This window comes from Scyliorhinus torazame, chromosome 6 (assembly GCF_047496885.1).
Source record: "Scyliorhinus torazame isolate Kashiwa2021f chromosome 6, sScyTor2.1, whole genome shotgun sequence".
Lineage (NCBI taxonomy): Eukaryota > Metazoa > Chordata > Chondrichthyes > Carcharhiniformes > Scyliorhinidae > Scyliorhinus > Scyliorhinus torazame.
Window position 1 is genome coordinate 314,828,934 of NC_092712.1, and position 25,072 is coordinate 314,854,005.

The 25,072-nt window shown below is 49.4% G+C and overlaps 1 protein-coding gene across 1 annotated transcript in view; it reads right to left on the reverse strand.

The window, feature by feature from the left end:
* The window catches only part of phlpp1 (PH domain and leucine rich repeat protein phosphatase 1), a 265,740-nt gene that overhangs the window by 24,365 nt on the left and 216,303 nt on the right, over positions 1-25,072 (reverse strand). Inside the window, exon 14 of the mRNA XM_072510108.1 lies at positions 691-807. Within this exon, the coding sequence (XP_072366209.1) occupies positions 691-807 (117 nt within the window). The remainder of the gene's footprint in view (positions 1-690; positions 808-25,072) is intronic.

The following is a 25,072-nucleotide window of genomic DNA, read 5'->3' on the forward strand; positions in this document are numbered from 1 at the left end:
TTCACAATTAAAATTCCACAGTTTTATAAAATTAACTGCACCATCATATAAAATATTGACTCATCTTTAAAAAGTTTAAGGAATGTTTTAATTGCAATGTATTAAAAACTTGATTTAAAACCTCTGGAAAAGACCAAATACTGTTCTTCATCACTGCACAGTAAATCCTCCAAGTATTTAAGGCAGCCTGATCTTTTAAAAATGAAAACTACATTTAGCTTTCGCCAAGAGAATGCAGTTATTTTTTAAGGAACGGCCATAGTCACTTAAATTCGATTCTATGGATGGAATTTCTTTTGAGTATTCATTTTCTGAGGTTGCTCTCATTTTTGTCATTCTCCTTTTCAATTCTTCTGCAAACTTGCTTCAGTGGAAGATAAAGAAGCCTTTGAATTTGCAAAGATCTATTAAGACACAAGCTCTTTACTTCTGAGGACACAAGATCTTATATAGATGTAATGTGTGAGTTATTTTCTGCATCCTAGCAACGACACAAACAAAGGAAAGAATCTTTGGCAAAGAGCAGACCAGATCGCAACAGACAAACCTAGCTTCCAGGATTGGTTTCTTCAGTAAAATGCAAGCTTCTATTAACTGACTTTCAGATGAGAATTTTTCAGAGCAGATGAAGAACTCGCTTTACATGGCACAAATGTCTTTTTCCCTGCACTCATCACAACATAAACACACCTGTTTTTCACTCCAGAAGCTTCTGTATAACCGTGACTCCATACAGCAGGTGCACCGGAAGCCTCACCGACTGTAAAAGATGTGGAGGATTGATCTATCTTAAAGCAACGGATGTTACTGGGATGAATAAGTGGAGCGGGGTGGGGTGAGGAAACCATACAGTGGGAAGAGGATTTGAGGGGAGAGAAAAAAAGAAATCAATTAGACCAGTTTACACGTTTAAAATACTTGAGCAGTATAAAAATATGAACAAGTTTTTTTTATAGTATTTGATTTTTTTTTTTTTTTTAAATCTGTATAAAGCCCTGTGCTTCTAGTGGAAGTACTTACTATACATACTGTGCAGTACTATACATACGTTCTGTACATATACAGTGCACACTGAGTGATTGGCCATGGAAATAAGAACATAAGAACTAGGAACAGGAGTAGGCAATCTGGCCCCTCGAGCCTGCTCTGCCATTCAATGAGATCATGGCTGATCTTTTTGTGGACTCAGCTCCACTTACCCGCCTGCTCACTGTAACTTTTTATTCCTCTACTGTGCAAAAATCTATCTATCTTTGCCTTAAAAACATTTAACGAGGTAGCCTCAACTTCTTCACTGGGCAGGGAATTCCACAGATTCACAACCCTTTGGGTGAAGAAGTTCCTCCTCAACTCAGACCTAAATGCAAGAGATATGTGCACTGAATATGCAAGAGTTAACCAGGCTATTTTCATCTTCGAAATGGGCAGCGAGAGTTGAGACATTTCTCAACTTGGTCGACCTATCTTCAAACAAAGCACCGTGTCAGACCCAATTTTCGCCCCCGAAGCAGATCAGAGATGGCTGCAGAGGTGGCAGAATGTGAAGGTGGGCTGTTGAAAAGGCTCGCTTGTTTCTCTGGGACTTAATGTTAGATATTCCTTATATTTTGGGTCCTCTATCCCTAACACACTCACATGCCACCTGCATGATTCTGAAAGAGGTTTATTAATACGCAATGGTGAAAATGTTAAATCAGAAATTCTAGAGAACTTGAGCCACAAGATCAAATAATCCAAATTATTCTACTTTATAATATTTACTTGGAATATTGCGCACAATTCTGGTCGCCACACGACCAGAGGGATGTGGAGGCTTTGGAGAGGGTGCAGAGGAGGCTTACCAGGATGTTGCCTGGTCCTGAGGGTGTTAGCTATGTGGAGAGGCTGAATAGACTCGGACAGTTTTCATTAGAAAGACGAAGGTTGAGGGGTGACCTGATCGAAGTCTACAAGATTATGAGGGGCATGGATAGAGTGGATGGGCAGGCACTCTTTCCCAGGGTGGAGGGATCAGTCACCAGGGGGTATAGGTTTCAGGTCCGTGGAGCAAAGTGTAGAGGAGATGTGCAAGATAGGTTTTTTTACACAGAGGGTGGTGAGTGCCTGGAACGCGTTGCCAGGGGAGGTTGTGGAAGCAGCTACATTAATGGCATTTAAAAGGCATCTTGACAAGCGCACTGATAGGATGGATATAGAGGGATATGGCACATGGAAGTGCTGAGGGTTTTGGCAAAGGTTGGTATCATGACCAGTACAGGCTTGGAGGGCCGGGGGGCCTGTTCACGTGCTGTATTGTTCTTTGTTCTTATAACAAAAAGATAGTGGTATTCATCGGCCTCTGTTTGCAATATCTTCTACGGCTTCAATTTTACCACAAACGTCAGTTTTCATTTATTTGAAGTTTATACAAGAAAGATGTAAAGGCAAATGATTTTCGGCTGGCACCAAGCAATTCAATTAGCCAGTCAATCTTATTGATCTAGAAAACGTCCGGTTGCGGATATGCCTAGGTAGGTCGCACGTTCGGCAGCTCCCGCCGGGAACGGACTTTTGGGCTCTCCAGAGGGGCCCCAACGGCAATTGTTCGACGACTTCCAGTGTGGGAAGGTGACAGCAGTGTCACCCTGACATTATATGGATTGGACCAGGAGCGGAGCGGTGAAAAAAGTTATCTTGGGGCAGCGAAAAGTGCGAGGGAGGAAAAGCAAGATGGCGACGGGTGGCGACCAAGCAGCATGGTGGTCGCAGGAGCAGCAGGAGTTTCTCAAACGCTGCTTTGAGGAGCTGAAGACAGAAATGTTGGCGCCACTGAAGGTGGCGATTGAGAAGCTTGTGGAGACCCAGAAGGCCCAAGGGGCGGCGACGATCCGGGAGGTGCAGCAAAAAGCCTCGGAGAACGAGGATGCGATCTTGCGCCTGGCGGTGAAGGTGGAGGCGCACGAGGCGCTGCACAAGAGGTGGGCGGAAAAATTTGAGGACCTGGAGAATAGGTCGAGGAGGAAGAATCTTCGGATTCTGGGTCTCCCTGAAGGAGTGGAGGGGCCCGAAGCTGGGGCATATATGAACACGATGATCAATTCGCTGATGGGCGCGGGAGCTTTCCCGAGGCCCCTGGAGCTAGATGGGGCTCATCGGGTCCTGGCAAGGAGACCCAAAGTCAACGAGCCGCCAAGGGCTGTAGTGGTGCGGTTCCACCGCTTTATTGACAGAGAGTGTGTCCCGAGATGGGCCAAAAAAGAGCGGAGCAGCAGGTGGGAGAACACGGAGATCCGAATTTACCAAGACTGGAGTGCAGAGGTGGCTAAGAGGAGAGCTCGTTTCAATCGGGCTAAGGCGGTGTTCCATTGGAAGGGGGTGAAGTTCGGTCTGCTGCAGCAAGCGCGATTGTGGGTCACGTTCCAAGATCGGCACCACTATTTTGAAAAGTCCGATGAGGCATGGAGCTTTATACAGACTGAAAAGTTGGACTCAAATTGAGGGTTTGGCGTGGGGGGATGTTTACTGTGTTCACTGTGTCTATTACGTGTGGGGAATGTTCTTTTGGTTTGAGTGCTGGGTGGGGATGGCTGAATGGATTTGATGTGGGAGCTGTGGGAGAGTGTGGGCGTCGGTGTTGGAGGGGCAGACCCCCACGAAGGAAGAGGGGGAGCGGAGGCCCGGTAATGGGGAGTTGGGGTAAGGCCGCAAAAAGGAGCTGCGCCAGAGGGGGCAGGGCCGGCTCAGGAAAACGCGGGCTTTTTCCCGCGTTAGGGAAGGACGGGGGGGGGGGGGGGGGGGTGCGGCTGGAGAGGAGCGCACACTGACTGCCAAGGGGAGGGGGAATTCTCACACTGGGAGGTCGATGGAATAGCGGGAGGCAGGGGTCAGCAGGAGTCAGCTGACTTACGGGAGTGTTATGGGGGGCGCAAAATGGCTAGATTAGAATCTAGCGGGGGGAGGGGGGGGGGGGGAAGGAGGGTTGCTGCTGCATTGGTCAAAGGGGAGCTGGAAGTAGGAGAGGTGGTTGGGGCGGGGGTCAGCCGCCTGGGGGACGCGGGCACATGGCTGGCCTAGAAAAGGAGATGGCTAGTCGACGGCGGGGGGGGGGGGGGGGGGTAGCCCCCCAATCCGGCTGATAACTTGGAATGTGGTGAGGGGCCTGAACGGGCCGATCAAGAGGGCCCGGGTGTTCGCGCACTTAAAGGGACTGCAGGCAGACGTGGTTATGCTCCAGGAGACACATTTGAAGGTGGCAGATCAGGTTACGCTGAGAAAGGGATGGGTAGGGCAGGTCTTCCATTCAGGGCTGGATGTGAAGAACAGAGGGGTTGCAATACTGGTGGGGAAGCGGGTGTCGTTTGAGGCAATGAATATTGTAGTGGATAATGGAGGTCGATATGTGATGGTGAGCGGTAGGTTGAAGGGGGTGCGGGTGGTACTGGTGAACGTATATGCCCCGAATTGGGATGATGCCCGATTTATGAAACGCATGCTGGGTCGGACTCCGGATCTGGAGGTAGGAAGCTTGATAATGGGGGGGGGGGGTGGCTTCAACACGATGCTGGACCCAGCACTGGACCGCTCTAGGTCCAGGACGGGTAAGAGGCCGGCTGCGGCCAAGGTGCTCAGGGGGTTTATGGACCAGATGGGGGGAGTGGACCCATGGAGGTTTGTCAGGCCGCTGGCCAGGGAACTTTCCTTCTTTTCCCACGTCCATAGAGCCTACTCCCGGATAGATTTTTTCATTTTGAGTAGGGCGCTAATCCCGAAAGTGGAGGGAACGGAATATTCGGCCATAGCCATCTCGGACCACGCCACGCATTGGGTGGAGCTATTATTGGGGAGGAGAGGGACCAGCGCCCGCTCTGGCGCCTTGATGTGGGACTGTTGGCGGATGAGGAGGTGTGCGGGCGGGTGCGGGGGTGCATTGAAAGATATTTGGAGGCCAACGACAATGGGGGGGTGCAGGTCGGGGTAGTCTGGGAGGCGCTGAAGGCGGTGGTCAGGGGAGAGCTAATCTCCATTAGGGCCCACAGGGAGAAGAGAGAGGGGAGGGAGAGGGAGAGGTTGGTGCGGGAGATTTTAAGGGTGGACAGGAGGTATGCAGAGGCCCCCGTGGAGGGGCTACTCAGGGAGCGACGGAACCACCAGACGGAGTTCGACCTGTTGACCACAGGGAAAGCAGAGGCACAGTGGAGGAAAGCGCAGGGGGCGACGTATGAGTATGGGAAGAAGGCGAGTCGGATGCTGGCACACCAGCTTCGTAAGAGGGAAGCAGCAAGGAAGATTGGTGGAGTTAAGGATAGAGGGGGAATACGGTGCTGAGTGCGGTGAGAATAAACAAGGTATTTAGGGACTTCTATGGGGATCTGTACAGGTCTGAGCCCCCAGCAGGGGAGGAGGGGATGCGACGATTCTTAGATCAGCTGAGGTTCCCGAGGGTGGAGGAGGAGGAAGTGGCTGGTTTGGGGGCGCCGATTGGGCTGGAGGAGCTGGTTAAAGGATTGGGGAGCATGCAGGCGGGGAAGGCTCCGGGGCCGGATGGGTTCCCGGTTGAATTCTACAGGAAATACGTGGACCTGCTGGGCCCGTTGCTAGTGAGGACTTTCAATAAGGCGAGGGAGTGGGGGACCTTGCCCCCGACAATGTCTAGGGCGCTGATTTCTTTGATCCTGAAGCGGGACAAGGATCTACTGCAATGTGGGTCATATAGACCGATCTCGCTCCTCAATGTTGATGCTAAGTTGCTGGCAAAGGTGCTGGCTACGGGAATTGAGAACTGTGTCCCGGGGGTGATCCATGAGGACCAGACGGGATTTGTGAAGGGTAGGCAATTAAATACAAATGTGCGGAGGCTCCTCAATGTGATTATGATGCCCCGGTGGAGGGGGAAGCGGAGGTAGTGGCAGCTATGGACGTGGAGAAGGCCTTTGACCGGGTGGAGTGGGAGTATCTTTGAGAAGTGTTGCGGAGGTTTGGGTTCGGGGAGGGGTTCATCAGCTGGGTCAGGCTGCTATATAGAGCCCCGGTGGCGTGTGTGGCTACGAATCGGCGGAGGTCGGAGTACTTTCGGCTGTACCGGGGGAACGAGGCAGGGGTGCCCCCTGTCCCCCTTGTTTGCACTGGCAATTGAGCCTCTGGCCATGGCACGAAGGGAGTCCAGGAAATGGAGGGGACTGGTCCGGGGGGTGGGGGAGAAGAGGAACACCGGGTATCGTTGTATGCTGACGACCTGTTGCTGTATGTGGCAGATCCAGTGGAGGGGATGGCGGAGGTCATGCGGATCCGAAGGGAGTTTGGGGACTTTTCGGGGTATAAACTCAACGTGGGGAAGAGCGAGCTCTTTGTGGTGCATTCAGGAGACCAGGGAAGGGGGATAGACGAGCTACCGCTGAGGAGGGCCGAAAGGAGCTTTCAGTACCTAGGGATCCAAGTAGCTAGGAGTTGGGGGGCCCTGCACAAGCTCAATTTGACACGGTTGGTGGAGCAGATGGAGGAGGATTTTAAAAGATAGGATATGCTGCCACTCTCACTAGCGGGTAGGGTGCAGTCGGTCAAAATGACGGTCCTCCCGAGGTTTCTCTTTGTGTTCCAGTGCCTTCCCATTATACTCCTCAAGGCCTTTTTCAAACGGGTAAGTAGGAGCATCATGGGTTTTGTGTGGGCGAATAAGACCCCGAGGGTGAAGAGAGGGTTTCTGGAGCGTAGCAGGGACAGGGGGGGTTGCGCTGCAGAATTTGTGCAGCTATTATTGGGCAGCCAATGTGGCGATGATTCGTAAGTGGGTAATGGAGGGAGAGGGGGTGGCGTGGAAGAGGTTAGAGATGGCGTCCTGTGTGGGCACGAGCGTGAGGGCGCTGGCGACGGCACTGCTGCCGCTCTCGCCAACAAGGTACACCACGAGTCCGGTGGTGGCGGCGACATTGAAGATCTGGGGGCAGTGGAGGCGACACAGGGGAGAGGTGGGAGCCGCGGTTTGGTCCCCGATTCGGGAGAATCATCGGTTCGTCCCGGGAAGGATGGATGCGGGGTTTCGGAGCTGGCATCGGGCAGGGATTAGAAGAATGGGGGACCTGTTCATCGATGGGACGTTTGCGAGCCTAGGGGCGCTGGAGGAGAAGTTTGGGTTACCCCCGGGAAACACTTTCAGGTACATGCAAGTGAGGGCGTTTGTGAGGCGGCAGGTGAGGGAATTCCCGCTGCTCCCGTCACAGGGGATTCAGGACAGGGTGATTTCGGGTGTATGGGTTGGAGAAGGCAAAGTTTCGGTGATTTACCAGGACCTGAAGCAAGAGGAGGCGGCCTCGGTGGAGGAGTTAAACGGCAAGTGGGAGGAGGAGCTTGGGGAGGAGATAGATGAGGGTCTGTGGGCTGATGCCCTGAGTAGGGTTAATTCTTCCTCCTCTTGCGCCAGGCTCAGCCTAATACAGTTCAAAGTTACTCACAGAGTGCATATGACAGGGGAGAGGTTGGGTAGGTTCTTTGGGGTGGAAGCCCGGCAAATCACGTCCATATGTTCTGGTCGTGCCCGGCACTGGATGGGTTTTGGAGGGGTTTTGCAAGGACTATGTCCAAGGTGGTGAAAGCCCGGGTCAAGCCGAGCTGGGGGTTGGCATTATTTTGGGGTAATGGACGAGCCGGGAGTGCAGGAGGCGAAATAGGCCGGTATTCGGGCCTTTGCGTCCCTGGTAGTCCGGAGGATTTTGCTATTATGGAAAAATGCGAAGCCCCCTAGTGTGGAAACTTGGATCAATGACATGGCAGGGTTCATCAAGCTGGAGAGGATAAAGTTTGCTTTGTGAGGGTCTGTGCAGGGGTTCCTCAGGCGGTGGCAACCGTTCCTAGACTATCTCGTGGAGCGTTAGGAGGAGGTCAGCAGCAGCAGCAGCCCAGGGGCGGGAGTGGGGGGGGGGGGGGGCTTCCCTATTGGTGCTTTTAAATGTTATATGGGGGGTTATTGTATATGGGGGAAATCCAATGTATACTTTTTGTATAATTTTTGATTGTTGTTTTTTTGTTTCTTTCTTTTTGTTTGGGGGGGGGGGGGTTGTTGAAAATCTGTTGAAAATTTTGAATAGATTTTTTTTTTTTTTTAATTAAAAAGTCTTATTGATCTATAGATTGGTGTGCAAATCAAGTGCTCTGGTTTCTAATATAAAAGCAAAATACTGGGTCTGCTGGCAGTCTGAAATTAAAATTTAAAATGCTGGGAAAACTCAGAGGGCTAGCACGATCAGTGGAGAGAGAAGCAGAGTGACGTTTCAAGTCCAGTATGACTCTTCTTTGGAACTGTTCTGCTTCTAACTGTTCATATTCTCTTTGCAGTTTCCTTTGATGCTGTGGCTATCTAAATCTTACACCGTTTTTGTTTGATGAACAAAGATGAATTTTTCCACTCAGGACAATTTTATGAAATGCAATTTCTTTAATCAACTATGATGACATCACTTGCTCCATTTCCACAATACAAAAGATATTCAGGCCAATTTTTCATCTTCGAGATGGCAGACCTGTCTCAGCACAAAGTGCCCAATTTTAATTTGGGGAGGGGGAAGGGTTGGGGGTGGTGGTATTGGCAGAGGCGGCAGGGGTGGAATGGAATTGGGGCCACTGTTCCCGTAAGCCTGGAGGCAGCCATGGGGGTGGCCAAATGCTGAGGCAGGCGGTTTTAAAAACTCGCCTTGGTTCTCAGGGACTTTGTCCCAGTTATCTGCTTATATTTTAGGCTCTCTAGCCCACACCGCCAAACACTCCCCACACCACCTCAAGCACTGCCACCCACTCCTAATTGCTCCCTCTCACCCTCCATGCCAACACATGGCACTTCCATGCCCATTCATCCAGCGTACACTCTACACAGAACCACTGAACTCTGTAATAAAAATGGCCTGTGTGGAACTGCTTAAAAAGCACCAATTCAGAATGTTCTTTAAACACTGCTGTTGCCACAACTCTACAAAAGTGTAAATCAACCAGAAAAATAAAGCATTGTGAATAGAAGCTATGAGCACTTGATATTTCTTTATCTTGTGAAAATAAACAATCAGGTTATTGCCAAAACAGATCACAAAAACCTAGATAATAGCTCATAAAGCTATCAATTCGGCAAAGGTTTCCTTTCTCCTCAGCTGTGTCAACTAAAACTTTTTCTGGGAGTCTGGGCTCTCAGCTGAGTCCCATTATGCATGTTTTAAGCACGGGAGGGCCATGATTTGTCATGGAGGTTACGAAGGGCCATTGGGGATGGGAGTGGGGTATATGCTGACATGTAGGGAATATGGGGGGCATGGGTATGACCTTTTATTTTTTGGAAATCTCTTGATTGGCTTTTCTCATAGTTATAAACAGTTGTTACTTATATACATTACATTTTTCTTGCCCGCGCTAATTTGCTTTATTTTATAAAGAGGTTTGTTTGGTCCTTCATTTGACTAACTATACGTACACCTTGCTGCCCTCTGGATCGGTCTATGATATCCCCCCTTCCTCCACATCCCCACCCCCCTCCCTCCCCCCACACCATTGGTTTCAGCACCCTTCCTTCTCTTGTGGTTTCCTCATTTTTCTCCCCCCCCCCCCCCTTTGGTTTTTCATCTTTTTTTTCCCCCTGGCTTACTCCTCGTTGCTGGCCTCGAACAGGTTTTGGAACAGGCCGACGAACTGCCAAGTATCCAGGAAGCCTTCCTCGGACCCTCGGGTGGCGTACTTAATTTTCTCCAGGTGGAGAAATTCCGAGAGGTCAGCGAGCCAGTCTGCAGCTTTGGGGGGTGCTGCCGATCGCCAGCAAGCTGGATTCTCCGGCGTGCGATTAGGGAAGCAAAAGCAAGGGTGTTGGCCGCCTTTCCCATGTGTAGCTCTGGCTGCTTCGATACCTCGAAGATTGCCACTATTGGGCACGGCTTCACCCTCACACCCACAACTTTAGACATTGCCTCAGAGAAGGCTGTCCAGGACCCAGCAAGCTTGGGGCAAGCCCAAAACATGTGGGTGTGGTTGGTCGGGCCCCTCTGGCACCGTTCTTATTTGTCCTCCACCTCCGGGAAGAACCTGCTCATTTGGGTTCTGGTCAGGTGCGCTCTGTGCACGACTTTGAGCTGCATTAGGCTTAGCCTTGTGTTAAGTAATGGGTTAAGAGACATTGCAATTATCTCATTTATGTTAAGTATCCATTAATTGACACTGATATGTAAAGGGTCTTCCGGTGGCCTCTGGGAGGTGGTGTGTTGTTAAGAGTTTTGTGCAGAGGCTGTGCAAGTGAAATAAATGGTGTTTGGTGAAAAGGAACAAGACCTTTGGACTCTTCATTTCACAGCAACTAAAACATCTAACAATGGGAGCAGAGGATGGTTGCTGTGCAAATGTGAAGGTTTGAAAGATACAACTTTTCCTGATCAAACCAAGGAGTGAGTGAGAAGGAAAAAAAAGATACATGGCTGAACCTGGGATAAAGATGGCTGGATATGACTATCCTCCCTTATTTTCTGAAAGGGAATCGTACGACCAATGGAGAAGTGCAGTAGTTATGTGGACTAAAGTAACTGCTTTGGGAAAGAGAAAACAAGGTATGGCATTGGCTCTTTCCCGACCATATGGCAGTAAAATCCGAAGTGCTTTCTGAGCTGGAATTGGAAGAGTTAGACTCAGAAGAAGGTCTGGAGACTTTATTACATTATATGGATAAGATTTATAAGAAAGATGACTTGTTAAGTGCGTATGAAGCATGGTCGGATTTTGATAAGTTCCGGAAAATGGAGGATATCTCCATGGAAGACTATATAATGGAATTTGGCAGACTATATAAAAGGCTGCAGAAACACAATCTGGAATTTCCACAGTCTGTGTTGGCCTTTAAATTACTTGACTGTGCTAGAGTGAGCAATATGGATAGGCTCCTGGTTTTGACCGGAGTTCAGTTTAATGATAAGGATGCCTTATTCGAACAGATGACAAAAGCTTTACAAAAGTTTCTGGGGAAACATTCGACTCCGATGGCTCTGATGACCCAAATAGGTCAGCCGGCAATAAGGCAGAATATGGAAGATACACTAGTAACAGGATGGCAAAATCGTATGGCTACGAACAGGGCTCAAGACTATAGACGGAGACAAGGAAATTATGAAGACAGAAACCCAGTTAGAAGCTACAATCGGAAGATGAACCCCAGAAATGCACGGGGCATGATAAATCGATGTTTTCGATGTGACTCTCAATACCATTATGCTTTCAACTGTCCAACTCATTATGATAGAGTGTTTGAAGCGACACATGACGTGGAAGAGTCAGAAGAGGAAAAGGATAGTGACCAGAAAGAAGACATTGTCCTATTGACAAGCAGTTTTACGCCGGTAATGAGGGTGTTGGTTGCAGAATCCTTCAACTGTGCTGTATTGGACAGTGGCTGCACATCTACTGTGTGTGGAATTGATTGGTTAAAATGTTACCTGGACTCTTTGAATGCTGAAAATCGTAACAAGGTTAAGGAATTTGAAAGTTCCACAAGTTTCAGGTTTGGGGATGATAATACTCTGAAGTCGCTGAAAAGAGTGGTGACCCCTTGCAATATTGCCGGAGTGAATCATTTCATTAGCACGGATGTTGTATCAAGTGAGATACCTTTGCTTCTGAGCAGACCATTGATGAAGAAAGCACACATGAAACTGGATTTGGAACAAGATAAGGCAACAGTTTTTGGAAAGACGGTGGACGTACAATTTACACAGTCGGGACACTATTGTATTCCATTGCTGACAAATCATTTTTCAAGTAGAGTGGTTAAGGATGTGTTAATGGCAGTTGAAAATGGGACTTTAGCTGATAAAAAGCTTGTGGTATTAAAACTGCATAGGCAATTTGCGCATCCGTCTCCTGGGAGGCTGAAAAATTTATTAAAGGATGCAGGGGTAAGGGATGACGACTATACTAAACTGATAGAACAGGTTAGTGACCGCTGTGAAGTTTGTAGGAAGTACAGAAGGACACCAGCACGACCGATAGTAACCCTACCTTTGGCCAGGGATTTTAACGACATTGTGGCCATGGATCTTAAGATCTGGGATAAAGCAAATAATATATTTATTTTGCATTTTGTAGATTTAGCAACCAGATTTAGTCAATCAACGATTGTACGAAGTAAAGAAGAGAGAGTAATTCTGGATCAAATCGTGGAAAAATGGATAGGGACAGGAATGGGCCGGGTCCACCGGCAAAATTCCTTACGGACAACAGGGGAGAATTTGCTAATGATGAGTTTAGGGATATGTGTGAAAACATGAATATCAGAGTTTTGAATACGGCTGCAGAAAGCCCATTTAGTAATGGTGTCTGTGAAAGAAATCATGCTGTCATCGATGACATGCTTCGGAAAATTTTGGCAGATCGACCAAATTGCAGGCTAAATTCAGCTTTAGCATGGGCAGTACATGCAAAGAATTCATTGCAGATGATTGGGGGCTATAGTCCTTATCAATTAGTGTTTGGTAGAAATCCTAAAATTCCGCCCATTTTGGATGACCAGCCTCCAGCTTGGGAGGGGACTACAATTAGCTCTGGTTTTGCGGAACATTTAAATGCATTACATAGCAGTAAAAAAGCTTTTTTGGAAGCAGAAGTCTCTGAAAGAATTCGCAGAGCTTTAAGACATAACGAACGGCCATCAGATGCCGTTTTTCAGCAAGGAGGCATGGTATACTATATGAGAGACAATTCTAATGAATGGAAAGGCCCAGGGAAGATCATAGTCATAGATGGCAAAACAATTATTTTGCAACATGGTAATCAAACTGTTAGGGTACATTCATCAAGGATAATGGGTACAGATTACAAATTTTCAAATTTAGACAGAGCAGACAGACATGACGAGGAACCAGAGTCATTTGGTACGCATGTGTTACAGAACTATGAGGACCAATTAACTGATATAGACAGGGTTTCGGTGGAGGAACACAACACTTCGGATGAATGAGAACAGGCCATTTTTCCGAAAGGGCAACTGCCAAAAGTTGGTACAAAAGTGATTACTTGCCTGAAGGGTCTAGTAAATGGAAGGATGCAACTGTTATTAGTAGAGCAGGGAAGGCCACTGGAAAGTATAAACATTGGTTGAATGTACAGCATTCAGGGGAAGGAGTCAAGACAATGGATTGGGAAAACGAAGTTCAAAAATGGAGGGCACAGAAACGCAGTGCCAGTTCAGATAGTACATCGGATAGTGAACAGGTCCGCAGGAAAAGGTCGAGAACTATTGAAAGGACATCCCATAGGAGAAGGGAAAGATCAAGCAGTAGCAGTACAGAACAAGATACCAGGCAGGAGAGGAGACTTCGTTTATCAAGATCTCGGAACATGAGTAAGACTACGAATACTAATAGGAGTAGACGCTCACATGCACGTGAGATTTTGGTGGCTTCAAATAAATTAGATGAAAAAGTTATCGAGAAGCCAAACAGCAAGAATTGCATAGTTGGAGTGAATTTGGGGTGTACACGGAAGTACCGGATAGGTTCTTCCGGGTGGAACTTATAAGGCAAAGGCAGGCAAGGGGATTTGAAGAAAACTTAGAAGATCAGGATTTAAGGGTAGATTCACCTACAGCAGGAAAGGTTATTTTAAAGATCTTCTTGGCTCTATTAGCCACAAAGGCATGGGAATGCAAATCTATAGATATAAAAGCTGTTTTGTTGCAGGGGCATCAGCTCCAGAGAGACATTTTTCTCCGTCTTCCTAAAGAAACAGCTAACACGAAGGAGTACTCTGGAAGTTGAACAAATGTGTATATGAATTAAATGATGCATTGAGAGTCTGGTATTTTTCGGTAAGGTCAGTTTTGTTAAAGTTATTCTGTTGCCAGTTGAAAGCAGATCCTGCAATGTTTTACTGGCACTATAAAGGAAATCTTTCTGGCATTTTTATGATGCATGTCGATGATTTTTTGTGGGGTGGGACTAGTGATTTTGAAGCTATTGTAATCTCTGGTTTGAGGAAAGAATTCAGGGTTGGAAGTCAGGCTTCCGGTGCATTTAAATATATTGGACTGGAAATCGGACAGACTAAGTTAGGGGCAACTTTGCATCAGCAATTTTATTTGGAAAGCATCAGCCCAATAGCAATTAGTCGTGGCCGAGTTTCACAAAAAGACGCAACGGTTTCAAAGATAGAAAAAGAGAAACTGCGAAGTTTAATTGGGCAACTGAACTGGTTAGGTAGACAGACTAGACCGGACGTGAGTTTTGATGTCTTAGAGTTGAGTACAAAAATGAATGATCCCAAAGTGGAAGACATAATAAGAGCAAATAAAGCATTGGCCAAACTAAAAATGCAGGAGTGTGTTTTGAAGTTCCTGGTTTTAGGTGACTTTAAGCACTTGAAACTCATAGTTTATAGTGATGCGTCCTATGTAAATTCATGTGATTGGGTTTCAAGCGCAGTAGGTTTGATAATTTTCCTTTTGGGGAACAATGGTAAATGTTGCCCGCTTGTGTGGGAAACAAAGAAAATAAGGAGAGTGGTAAAAAGCACTTTGGCTGCTGAGACGTTAAGCCTTGTAGAGGCGGTGGATATGGCCTTTTATACAAGTATGATATTGACAGAAATTTTGGGATTAGGGGATTTGGGCAATATACCTATTGACTGTCACATTGACAATAAATCCCTGTGGGAAAATGTGCACTCTACAAAAAGTGTCAATGAAAAGAGGTTACGGATAGACATCGCAAGTTTGAAGCAGATGTTGGGCAGAGGGGAAATAACAAAAATTAAATGGGTCGACAGTAGCTATCAACTGTCAGACTGTTTTACGAAAAGAGGGGCGCGTTCACAGAATCTTTTGGATATTGTTAATGAAGCGCGCTTGTTTCTGTGACTGTTTTTTTTCTTTCTCGTCTAAAAAAAAGGGGGGGGAATCATGTGTGTGTTTTTGAGTTTCTTGAAATTTTGTTTTTACCTAATTTTTTTTTTTCTCCAAGGAAGGGGAGACTGTTAAGTAATGGGTTAAGAGACATTGCAATTAGTTGTCTCATTTATGTTAAGTATCCATTAATTGACACTGATATGTAAAGGGGCTTCAGGTGGTCTCTGTCAGGTGATGTATAGTTAGAGTTTTGTGCAAAGGCTGTTGGAATGAAATAAATGTGTGTTTGTGAAAAAGGAACAGAACTTCAGACTCTTCATATCAAAGCAACTAAAACGTCTCACACCTTGCGCAGGAGGAGGTGGAGCTCACCCTGTTCAGTGCCCTGCTCAGTGCTTCGCGCCAGAGTCCCCATCCTGCTCTGTCCCCAGTTCGACCTCCCATTTGTGTCTGGTCCTGTCCAGTGGTGTTTGGGCTCTGTCCAGTAGCTGTCCGTATATTTTCCCAGATAGCCCCCCTTCTCGCTGCTTGTGCCTATCAGGTCCTCGAGTGGTATGCTTTATGGGGCCCCGGGGTACCCTACTGTCTCTTTGCGGAGGAAGTGCTTTATTTGGAGGTGTCTCAATTCCTGTCCACTTGCTAGTTTCCACTTGCTCGTCAGTTCGTCCAGTGTTGCCAGTCTGCGCCAAACGTAGAAGTCCCCGACCGTCAGTGTGCCCCCGTCATCCCTCCACCTTTTGAAGGTGGTATCTAGCATGGCTGGGGGCAATCTGTGATTGCTGCAGATAGAGGCCATCAGGGACATTTTGGTTATCCCGAAGTGCTGTCTCAACTGGGTCCACGTTCTCAGCGTGATCGCTACCACTGGGCTTGTTGTGTACCTTGTTGAGGAGGATGGGAGTGCTGCTGTGGCCAGGGCCCGGAGGGTTGTTCCTTTACAGGATGCCTCCTCCATTTGTACCCCACCTCTCACTTTTTCTGCCGTTGCTGCCCAGTGGCAGTATTGTAGGTTCGATAGAGCCAGGCCCCCTCTGACTTTCCCTCTTTGCAGTGTCGGCTTGGGAATTCTCGGGTTCTTGCCCCTCCACACAAATGCGATGATTAGCCTGTCTATGTTTTGGAAAAAGGCCTTGCGGATGAAGATCGGGATGGATCTAAACAGGAAGAGGAACCTTGGCAGTACGTTCATTTTGATCATCTGCATTCTTCCCGCCAGGGAGAGTGGGAGTGAGCCCCACCATTGAAGGTCTTTTCTTACTTCCTCCACCAGGCTGGTCAGGTTCCACATGTGGATCTTTGTCCAGTCTCTGGCTATTTGGATCCCTAGGTAACGGAATCTGTTCTGGGTCACTTTGAACGGGAGCCCCTTCAGCTCTGTCCCTCCCCTTTTGGGTTCACTGGGAATGTCTCACACTTTTTCCCAGGTTAAGTTTGTAGCCCGAGAAGGTTCCAAACTCTTTCAGGATTTGGGGGTATGACCTTTTGACCTTACTTTTCAAAAGGTTCCTGAATTCAGACCATTATTCATGACTCCTCTGAGGGGCTGTGAACCACGAGTCATGGAGAGGCTGGCCCGACTCTATGAAAATTGCTGGGGGGTAAGAGATGCCTCCTCCCGCTATGGAGCTGAGCAGGTCAGAAATTAGGATGCATTTCCGGGTGCGGCGATGACCAGCTAAGTCGCACGTTTCGGCAGCTCCCGGTGGAACGGACTTTTGGGCTCTTAATAGGAGCCCCATCGGCAATTTTAACGGCAAATAACACTGTGCGGTAATTCAGAAGGGAATCCCCCCTGGACACGGATGGAAAAAAGAGAGGAAAGTAGCCGGATTGCGGTGGATCCTCTAGAGCAGCGGCCAGGAAGGTAGGCACAAAGCAAGATGGCGTCGGAAGGAGGCAGTTTAATATGGGGCCCTGACCGACATCCGGGTGCGGCGATGACCAGCTGAGTCGCACGTTTCGGCAGCTCCCGGTGAAACGGACTTTTGGGCTCTTGATAGGAGCCCCAACGGCAATTTTGACGGCTAAAAACACTGTGCGGTAAACCAGAAGGGAATCCCCCCTGGATACGGATGGAAAAAGGAGGAGAAAGTGGCCGGATTGCAGTGGATCCTTTAGAACAGCGGCAAGGAAGGCAAGCAAAAACCAAGATGGCGTCGGAAGGTGGCAGTTTAACATGGGGCCCTGAACAACAAGAGTTCTTGAAATGCTGTGTGGAAGAGCTCAAAAAGGAAATGAAGAAAGAGCTGTTGGCCCCGATACTACAGGCGATCGAAGGGCTAAAGGAGGAACAAAAGACCCAGGAGCGGGAGCTTCGGGTCGTGAAGGCAAAGGCAGCCGAGAATGAGGACGACATACAGGGCCTGGTGGTGAAGACGGAGATGCATGAGGCACATCAGAAACGATGTGTGGAAAGGTTGGAGGCACTAGAGAACAACGCAAGGAGGAACAACCTGAGGATTCTTGGTCTTCCTGAAGGTGCGGAGGGAGCGGACGTCGGGGCATATGTGAGCACGATGCTGCACTCGTTAATGGGAGCGGAGGCCCCGGCGGGTCCGTTGGAGGTGGAGGGAGCATACAGAGTGATGGCGCGAGGACCGAGAGCAGGAGAAATTCCCAGAGCCATAGTGGTGAGATTCCTCCGTTTTAAGGATAAAGAAATGGTCCTTAGATGGGCAAAGAAAACTCGGAGCAGTAAATGGGAGAACGCGGTGATCCGCGTTTATCAAGACTGGAGTGCGGAGGTGGCGAGAAGGAGGGCGAGCTTTAATCGGGCCAAGGCGGTGCTTCATAAAAAGATAAAATTTGGAATGCTGGAACCGGCAAGACTGTGGGTCACATATCGTGGGAGGCACCACTACTTTGAGACGGCGGATGAAGCGTGGACTTTTATTGTGGAAGAAAAACTGGAATGAGCGGGTTATTAAAAAGAACGTTTGGGGATTATTTGTGGGAGGTGTTGAGGAGATTTGGTTTTGGAGAGGGGTATGTTAGATGGGTGCAGCTGTTGTATAGGGCCCCGATGGCGAGCGTGGTCACGAATGGACGGGGGTCTGCATATTTTCGGCTCCATAGAGGGACAAGGCAGGGATGCCCTCTGTCCCCATTATTGTTTGCACTGGCGATTGAGCCCCTGGCGATAGCGTTGAGGGGTTCCAAGAAGTGGAGGGGAGTACTTAGAGGAGGAGAAGAACACCGGATATCTTTGTATGCGGACGATTTGTTACTATATGTGGCAGACCCGGCGGAGGGGATGCCAGAAATAATGCGGATACTTGGGGAGTTTGGGGATTTTTCAGGGTATAAATTGAACATGGGGAAAAGTGAGTTGTTTGTGGTGCATCCAGGGGAGCAGAGGCGAGAAACAGAGGACCTACCGTTGAGGAAGGTAACAAGGGACTTTCGTTAACTGGGGATCCAGATAGCCAAGAATTGGGGCACATTGCATAGGTTAAATTTAATGCGGTTGGTGGAACAAATGGAGGAGGATATCAAGAGATGGGATATGGTATCCCTGTCACTGGCAGGGAGGGTGCAGGCGGTTAAGATGGTGGCCCTCCCGAGATTCCTCTTTGTGTTTCAGTGCCTCCCGGTGGTGATCACGAAGGCTTTTTTTAAAAGGATTGAAAAGAGCATCATGGGTTTTGTGTGGGCCGGGAAGACCCCGAGAGTGAGGAAGGGATTCTTACAGCGTAGCAGGGATAGGGGGGGGGCTGGCACTACCGAGCCTAAGTGAGTATTATTGGGCCGCTAATATTTCAATGGTGAGTAAGTGGATGGGAGAGGAGGAGGGAGCGGCGTGGAAGAGATTAGAGAGGGCGTCCTGTAGGGGGACTAGCCTACAGGCTATGGTGACAGCCCCATTGCCGTTCTCACCGAGGAACTACACCACAAGCCCGGTGGTGGTGGCTACACTGAAGATTTGGGGACAGTGGAGACGGCATAGGGAAAAGACTGGAGCCTTGGGGGGGTCCCCGATAAGAAACAACCATAGGTTTGCCCCGGGGGGAATGGATGGGGGATATGGAATGTGGCAAAGAGCAGGAATAACGCAACTGAAAGATCTGTTTGTGGATGGGAACTTCGCGAGTCTGGGAGCGCTGACCGAGAAATATGGGTTGCCCCAAGGGAATGCATTCAGGTATATGCAACTGAGGGCTTTTGCGAGGCAACAGGTGAGGGAATTCCCGCAGCTCCCGACACAAGAGGTGCAGGACAGAGTAATCTCAAAGACATGGGTGGGGGATGGTAAGGTGTCAGATATATATAGGGAAATGAGGGACGAAGGGGAGACTATGGTAGATGAACTAAAAGGGAAATGGGAAGAAGAGCTGGGGGAGGAGATCGAGGAGGGGCTGTGGGCAGATGTCCTAAGCAGGGTAAACTCGTTGTCCTCATGTGCCAGGCTAAGCCTGATTCAGTTTAAGGTATTACACAGGGCGCATATGACTGGAGCACGGCTCAGTAAATTTTTTGGGGTGGAGGATAGGTGTGAGAGGTGCTCGAGAAGCCCAGTGAATCATACCCATATGTTTTGGTCATGCCCGGCACTACAGGGGTTTTGGATGGGGGTGACAAAGGTGCTTTCAAAAGTAGTGGGGGTCCGGGTCGAACCAAGCTGGGGGTTGGCTATATTTGGGGTTGCACAAGAGCCGGGAGTGCAGGAGGCGAGAGAGGCCGATGTTTTGGCCTTTGCGTCCCTAGTAGCCCGGCGCAGGATATTGCTAATGTGGAAAGAAGCCAAGCCCCCGGGGGTGGAGACCTGGATGAATGACATGGCAGGGTTTATAAAGCTAGAGTGGATTAAGTTCGTTCTAAGGGGGTCGGCTCAAGGGTTCACCAGGCGGTGGCAACCATTCGTCGAATACCTCGCAGAAAGATAGATGGAATGGAAAAAAGAAGGCAGCAGCAGCAGCCCAGGATCGGGGGGGGGGGAAAGAGGAGGAACCAGAAGGACTCTCAGGGTTGTTAATATATACGGTATAATATGTGTAGGTCGTTGCTACAGATAATTATATATTGGACTGTTAAATTATATTTTTGGAGAGTGTTACTTGTCATAAGGCAGTTGCCAATTAGGATTAGTTTTCATTTTTGTTATTTATTATTTATTCATTTTCTGTTTATAAAATAGGTCATTGTTATTTGTGTTGTTATAATATTGTGTAAAGAATGCACAATGTACTGTGTTGGTTGACCAAAAATTTTCAATAAAATATTTTTTTAAAAAAAAATATGGGGCCCTGACCAACAAGAGTTCCTGCGGCATTGCGTAGATGAACTCAAAAAGGAGATGAAGAAGGAGCTGTTGGCCCCGATATTACAAGCGATTGAGGGGCTAAAGGAGGAGAAAAAGACCCAGGAACAGGAGCTTCGGGTCGTGAAGGCAAAGGCTGCTGAGAATGAGGACGACATACAGGGCCTGGTGGTGAAAACGGAGATCCACGAGGCACTACACAAAAGATGTGTGGAAAGGCTGGAGGTGCTGGAGAATAATGCGAGGAGGAAGAACCTAAGGATTCTTGGTCTTCCCGAAGGTGCAGAAGGGGCAGACGTCGGGGCATATGTGAGCACGATGCTGCACTCGTTAATGGGATCGGAGGCCCCGACGGGTCCGCTGGAGGTGGAGGGAGCCTATCGGGTTATGGCGCGAAGACCGAGGGCTGGAGAAATTCCTCGAGCAATAGTGGTGAGATTTCTCCGATACAAGGACAGAGAGATGGTCCTCAGATGGGCAAAGAAAACTCGGAGCAGTAGGTGGGAGAACGCGGTGATCTGCGTATATCAAGATTGGAGTGCGGAGGTGGCGAGAAGGAGGGCAAGCTTTAATCGGGCCAAGGCGGTGTTGCATAAAAGGAAGGTCAAATTTGGAATGCTGCAACCGGCAAGACTGTGGGTCACACATCTAGGGAAACACCACTACTTCGAAACGGCAGATGAGGCGTGGACATTTATTGTCGAGGAGAAGCTGGAGAGAGCGGGCCAGAAAAAGAACGTTTGGGACAAAAGTGGGGGGGTGAATATGTGGGATGAAGGGGGGGGAAAAAGGGGGAAGAGATGACTTCCCAACTTGTTAAACCTGCGACCCTGTAACTTCTCTCTCTTCCCCATGTCGTGAGGGAGGGGGTGAGGGAGGATGAGGAGCTGAGGGCGCCGGCCATTGGGGGCGGGGCCAAAAGGGAAGCGCGGGCTTTGTTCCCGCGCTATGGTAATCATGGCGGGAACAGGGAAGCAGGAAGTAGTCGGCCTCGCACAGTGTGAGCCGAGGTCATGGGGGGGAAGCCGAGGTCGGCCAGAGTTTGCTGACTTCTGGGTGCAATTACGCTAGCTTGGGATCTAGCGGGGGGGGTTTAACTGGGTTGCTGCTGTGGGGGAGAAGGGGGAGCTGGTATGGGGGAGGGGGGGTCGGGCGGGGGGGCGCCGCCTGGGGGGGATACAGCTACGTGGGAACTGGGTGAGGAGCTGGATTGAAAAAGGAAATAGCTAGTCGTCAAGGGGGGGGGGGGTAAAGAGCCCCCCAACCCGGCTGATCATGTGGAATGTGAGAGGGCTGAACGGGCCGATTAAGAGGGCACGGGTACTCGCACACCTAAAGAAACTTAAGGCAGATGTGGTTATGCTTCAGGAGACGCATCTGAAGCTGATAGACCAGGTTAGACTACGCAAAGGATGGTTGGGGCAGGTGTTTCATTCGGGGCTAGACGCAAAAAACAGGGGGTGGCCATACTAGTGGGGAAGCGGGTAATGTTTGAGGCAAAGACTATAGTGGCGGATAGTGGGGGCAGATACGTGATGGTGAGTGGCAAACTGCAAGGCGAGGCGGTGGTATTAGTGAACGTGTATGCCCCGAACTGGGATGATGCTAATTTTATGAGGCGTTATGAGACGAATCCTGGACCTAGAAGTGAGGAAGTTGGTAATGGGTGGAGACTTTAATACGGTGCTGGACCCAGGGCTGGACAGCTCGAGGTCCAGGACCGGAAGGAGGCCGGCTGCAGCTAGGGTGCTTAAGGATTTTATGGAGCAGATGGGAGGAGTAGATCCCTGGAGATTTAGTAGACCTAGGAGTAAGGAGTTTTTGTTTTTCTCCTATGTACACAAAGTATTTTCACAAATAGATTTTTTTGTTTTGGGAAAGGCACTGATCCCAAAGGTGACGGGGACGGAGTACACGGCTATAGCCATCTCGGATCATGCTCCACACTGGGTGGACCTGGAGATAGGGGAAGAAAAACAACAGCTTCCACCCTGGAGAATGGACATGAGATTATTGGCAGATGAGGGGGGGTGTTTAAGGGTGAGGGGGTGTATTGAAAGGTACTTGGAACTCAATGATAATGGGGAGGTACAGGTGGGAGTGGTCTGGGAGGCGCTGAAGGCAGTGGTTAGAGGGGAGCTGATATCTATTAGGGCACATAAAGGAAAGCAGGAGGGTAGGGAAAGGGAGCGGTTGTTGAAAGAACTTCTGAGGGTGGACAGACAATACGCGGAGGCACCGGAGGAGGGACTGTACAGGGAAAGGCAAAGGCTACATGTAGAATTTGACTTGTTGACTACGGGTAATGCAGAGGCACAATGGAGGAAGGCACAGGGTGTACAGTACAAATATGGGGAGAAGGCGAGTAGGTTGTTGGCCCACCAACTGAGGAAAAGGGGAGCAGCGAGGGAGATGGGGGGGTGAGAGATGAGGAGGGAGAGATGGAGCGGAGAGAGTGAATGGAGTGTTCAAGGCATTTTACGAAAGACAATATGAAGCTCAGCCCCGGACGGGAAGTAGAGAATGATGTGCTTTCTGGATCAGCTGGAATTCCCTAAGGTGGAGGAGCAGGAGAGAGTGGGGCTGGGAGCACAGATTGAGACGGAGGAAGTAGTGAAAGGGATTGGGAGCATGCAGGCGGGGAAGGCCCGGGATCAGACGGATTCCCAGTTGAATTCTATAAGAAATATTTGGACTTGCTGGCCCCGCTACTGATGAGAACATTTAATGAAGCGAGGGAAAGGGGGCAGCTGCCCCCGACTATGCCAGAGGCAACAATATCGCTCCTCCTAAAGAAGGAAAAAGACCCGCTGCAATGCGGGTCATACAGGCCCATTTCCCTCCTGAATGTGGTTGCAAAGATTCTGGCCAAGGTAATGGCAATGAGGATAGAGGATTGTGTCCCGGGGGTGGTCCAGGAGGACCAAACTGGGTTTGTGAAGGGGAGACAGCTAAATACAAATATACGGAGGCTGCTAGGGGTAATGATGATGCCCCCACCAGAGGGGGAAGCGGAGATAGTGGTGGCGATGGATGCCGAGAAAGCATTTGATAGAGTGGAGTGGGATTATTTGTGGAAGGTGTTGAGGAGATCTGGCTTTGGGGACGGGTATATCAGGTGGGTACAGTTGCTGGAAAGGGCCCCGATGGCGAGCGTGGCCACGAATGGACGGGGGTCTGACTATTTTCGGCTCCATAGAGGGACGAGGCAGGGATGTCCTCTGTTCCCGTTATTGTTTGCACTGGCGATTGAACCCCTGTCCATAGCACTGAGGGGTTCCAGGAAGTGGAGGGGAGTACTTAGGGGGGGGAGAAGAACACCGGGTATCTCTGTATGCGGATGATTTGTTGCTATATGTGGCGGACCCGACGGAGGGGATGCCAGAGATAATGCAGATACTTGGGGAGTTTGGGGATTTTTCAGGGTATAAACTGAACATGGGGAAAAGTGAGTTATTTGTGGTGCATCCGGGGGAGCAGAGCAGAGAGATAGAAGATTTACCGTTGAGGAAGGTAACAAGGGACTTCCTGTACCTGGGGATCCAGATAGCCAAGAATTGGGGTACATTACATAGGCTTAATTTAACACGGTTGGTGGAACAGATGGAGGAGGATTTCAAGAGATGGGACATGGTGTCCCTGTCATTGGCAGGTAGGGTGCAGGCGGTTAAAATGGTGGTCCTCCAGAGATTCCTTTTTGTATTCCAGTGCCTCCCGGTGGTGATCACGAAGGCTTTTTTCAAAAGAATTGAGAAGAGCATTATGAGTTTTGTGTGGGCTGGGAAGACCCCGAGAGTGAGGCGGGGATTCTTGCAGCATAGTAGGGACAGGGGGGGACTGGCACTACCGAGCCTAAGTGAGTACTACTGGGCCGCCAATGTTTCAATGGTGTGTAAGTGGATGGGAGAAGGGGAGGGAGCGGCGTGGGAGAGATTGGAGAGGGCGTCCTGCAGGGGGACTAGCCTGCAAGCAATGGTGACGGCGCCGTTGCCGTTCTCACCAAAGAAATACACCACAAGCCCAGTGGTGGTGGCTACATTGAGAATTTGGGGGCAGTGGAGACGGCATAGGGGAGGGACGGGAGCTTCGGTGCGGTCCCCAATAAGAAACAATCATAGGTTCGTTCCGGGGAGAATGGATGGGGGATTTGGAGCATGGCAAAGAGCTGGGGTAGTACAACTAAGAGATCTATTTGTAGATGGGACGTTTGCGAGTCTGGGAGCGCTGACAGAGAAATATGGGTTGCCCCAAGGGACTGCATTTCGGTATATGCAAGTGAGGGCTTTTGCGAGGCAACAGGTGAGGGAATTCAGTGAGGGAATTCCCGCAGCTCCCGACGCAGGAAGTGCAGGATAGAGTGATCTCAGAGACATGGGTTTGGGACAGTAAGGTGGCGGACATATACAGGGAGATGAGGAACAAGGGGGAGATCATGGTAGATGAGCTGAAAGGGAAATGGGAAGAAGAACTGGGGGAGGAGATTGAGGAGGGGCTGTGGGCTGATGCCCTACGTAGGGTAAACTCATCGTCCTCGTGTGCCAGGCTAAGCCTGATACAATTTAAGGTGCTACACAGGGCGCATATGACTGGAGCACGGCTTAGTAAATTTTTGGGGGTAGAGGATAGGTGTGCGAGATGCTCGAGAGGCCCAACGAATCACACCCACATGTTCTGGTCATGCCCGGCACTACAGGGGTTCTGGGTGGGGGTGGCAAAGGTCCTTTCGAAGGTGGTGGGGGTCCGGGTCGAACCAAGCTGGGGGTTGGCTATATTTAGGGTTGCAGAAGAGCCGGGAGTGCAGGAGGCGAGAGAGGCTGACGTGTTGGCCTTTGCGTCCCTTGTAGCCCGGCGCAGGATATTGTTAAATTGGAAGGAAGCCAAACCCCCGGGTGTGGAGACCTGGATAAACGATATGGCAGGGTTTATAAAGTTAGAACAGATTAAGTTCGTGTTAAGGGGTGCGGCTCAGGGGTTCACCAGGCGGTGGCAAC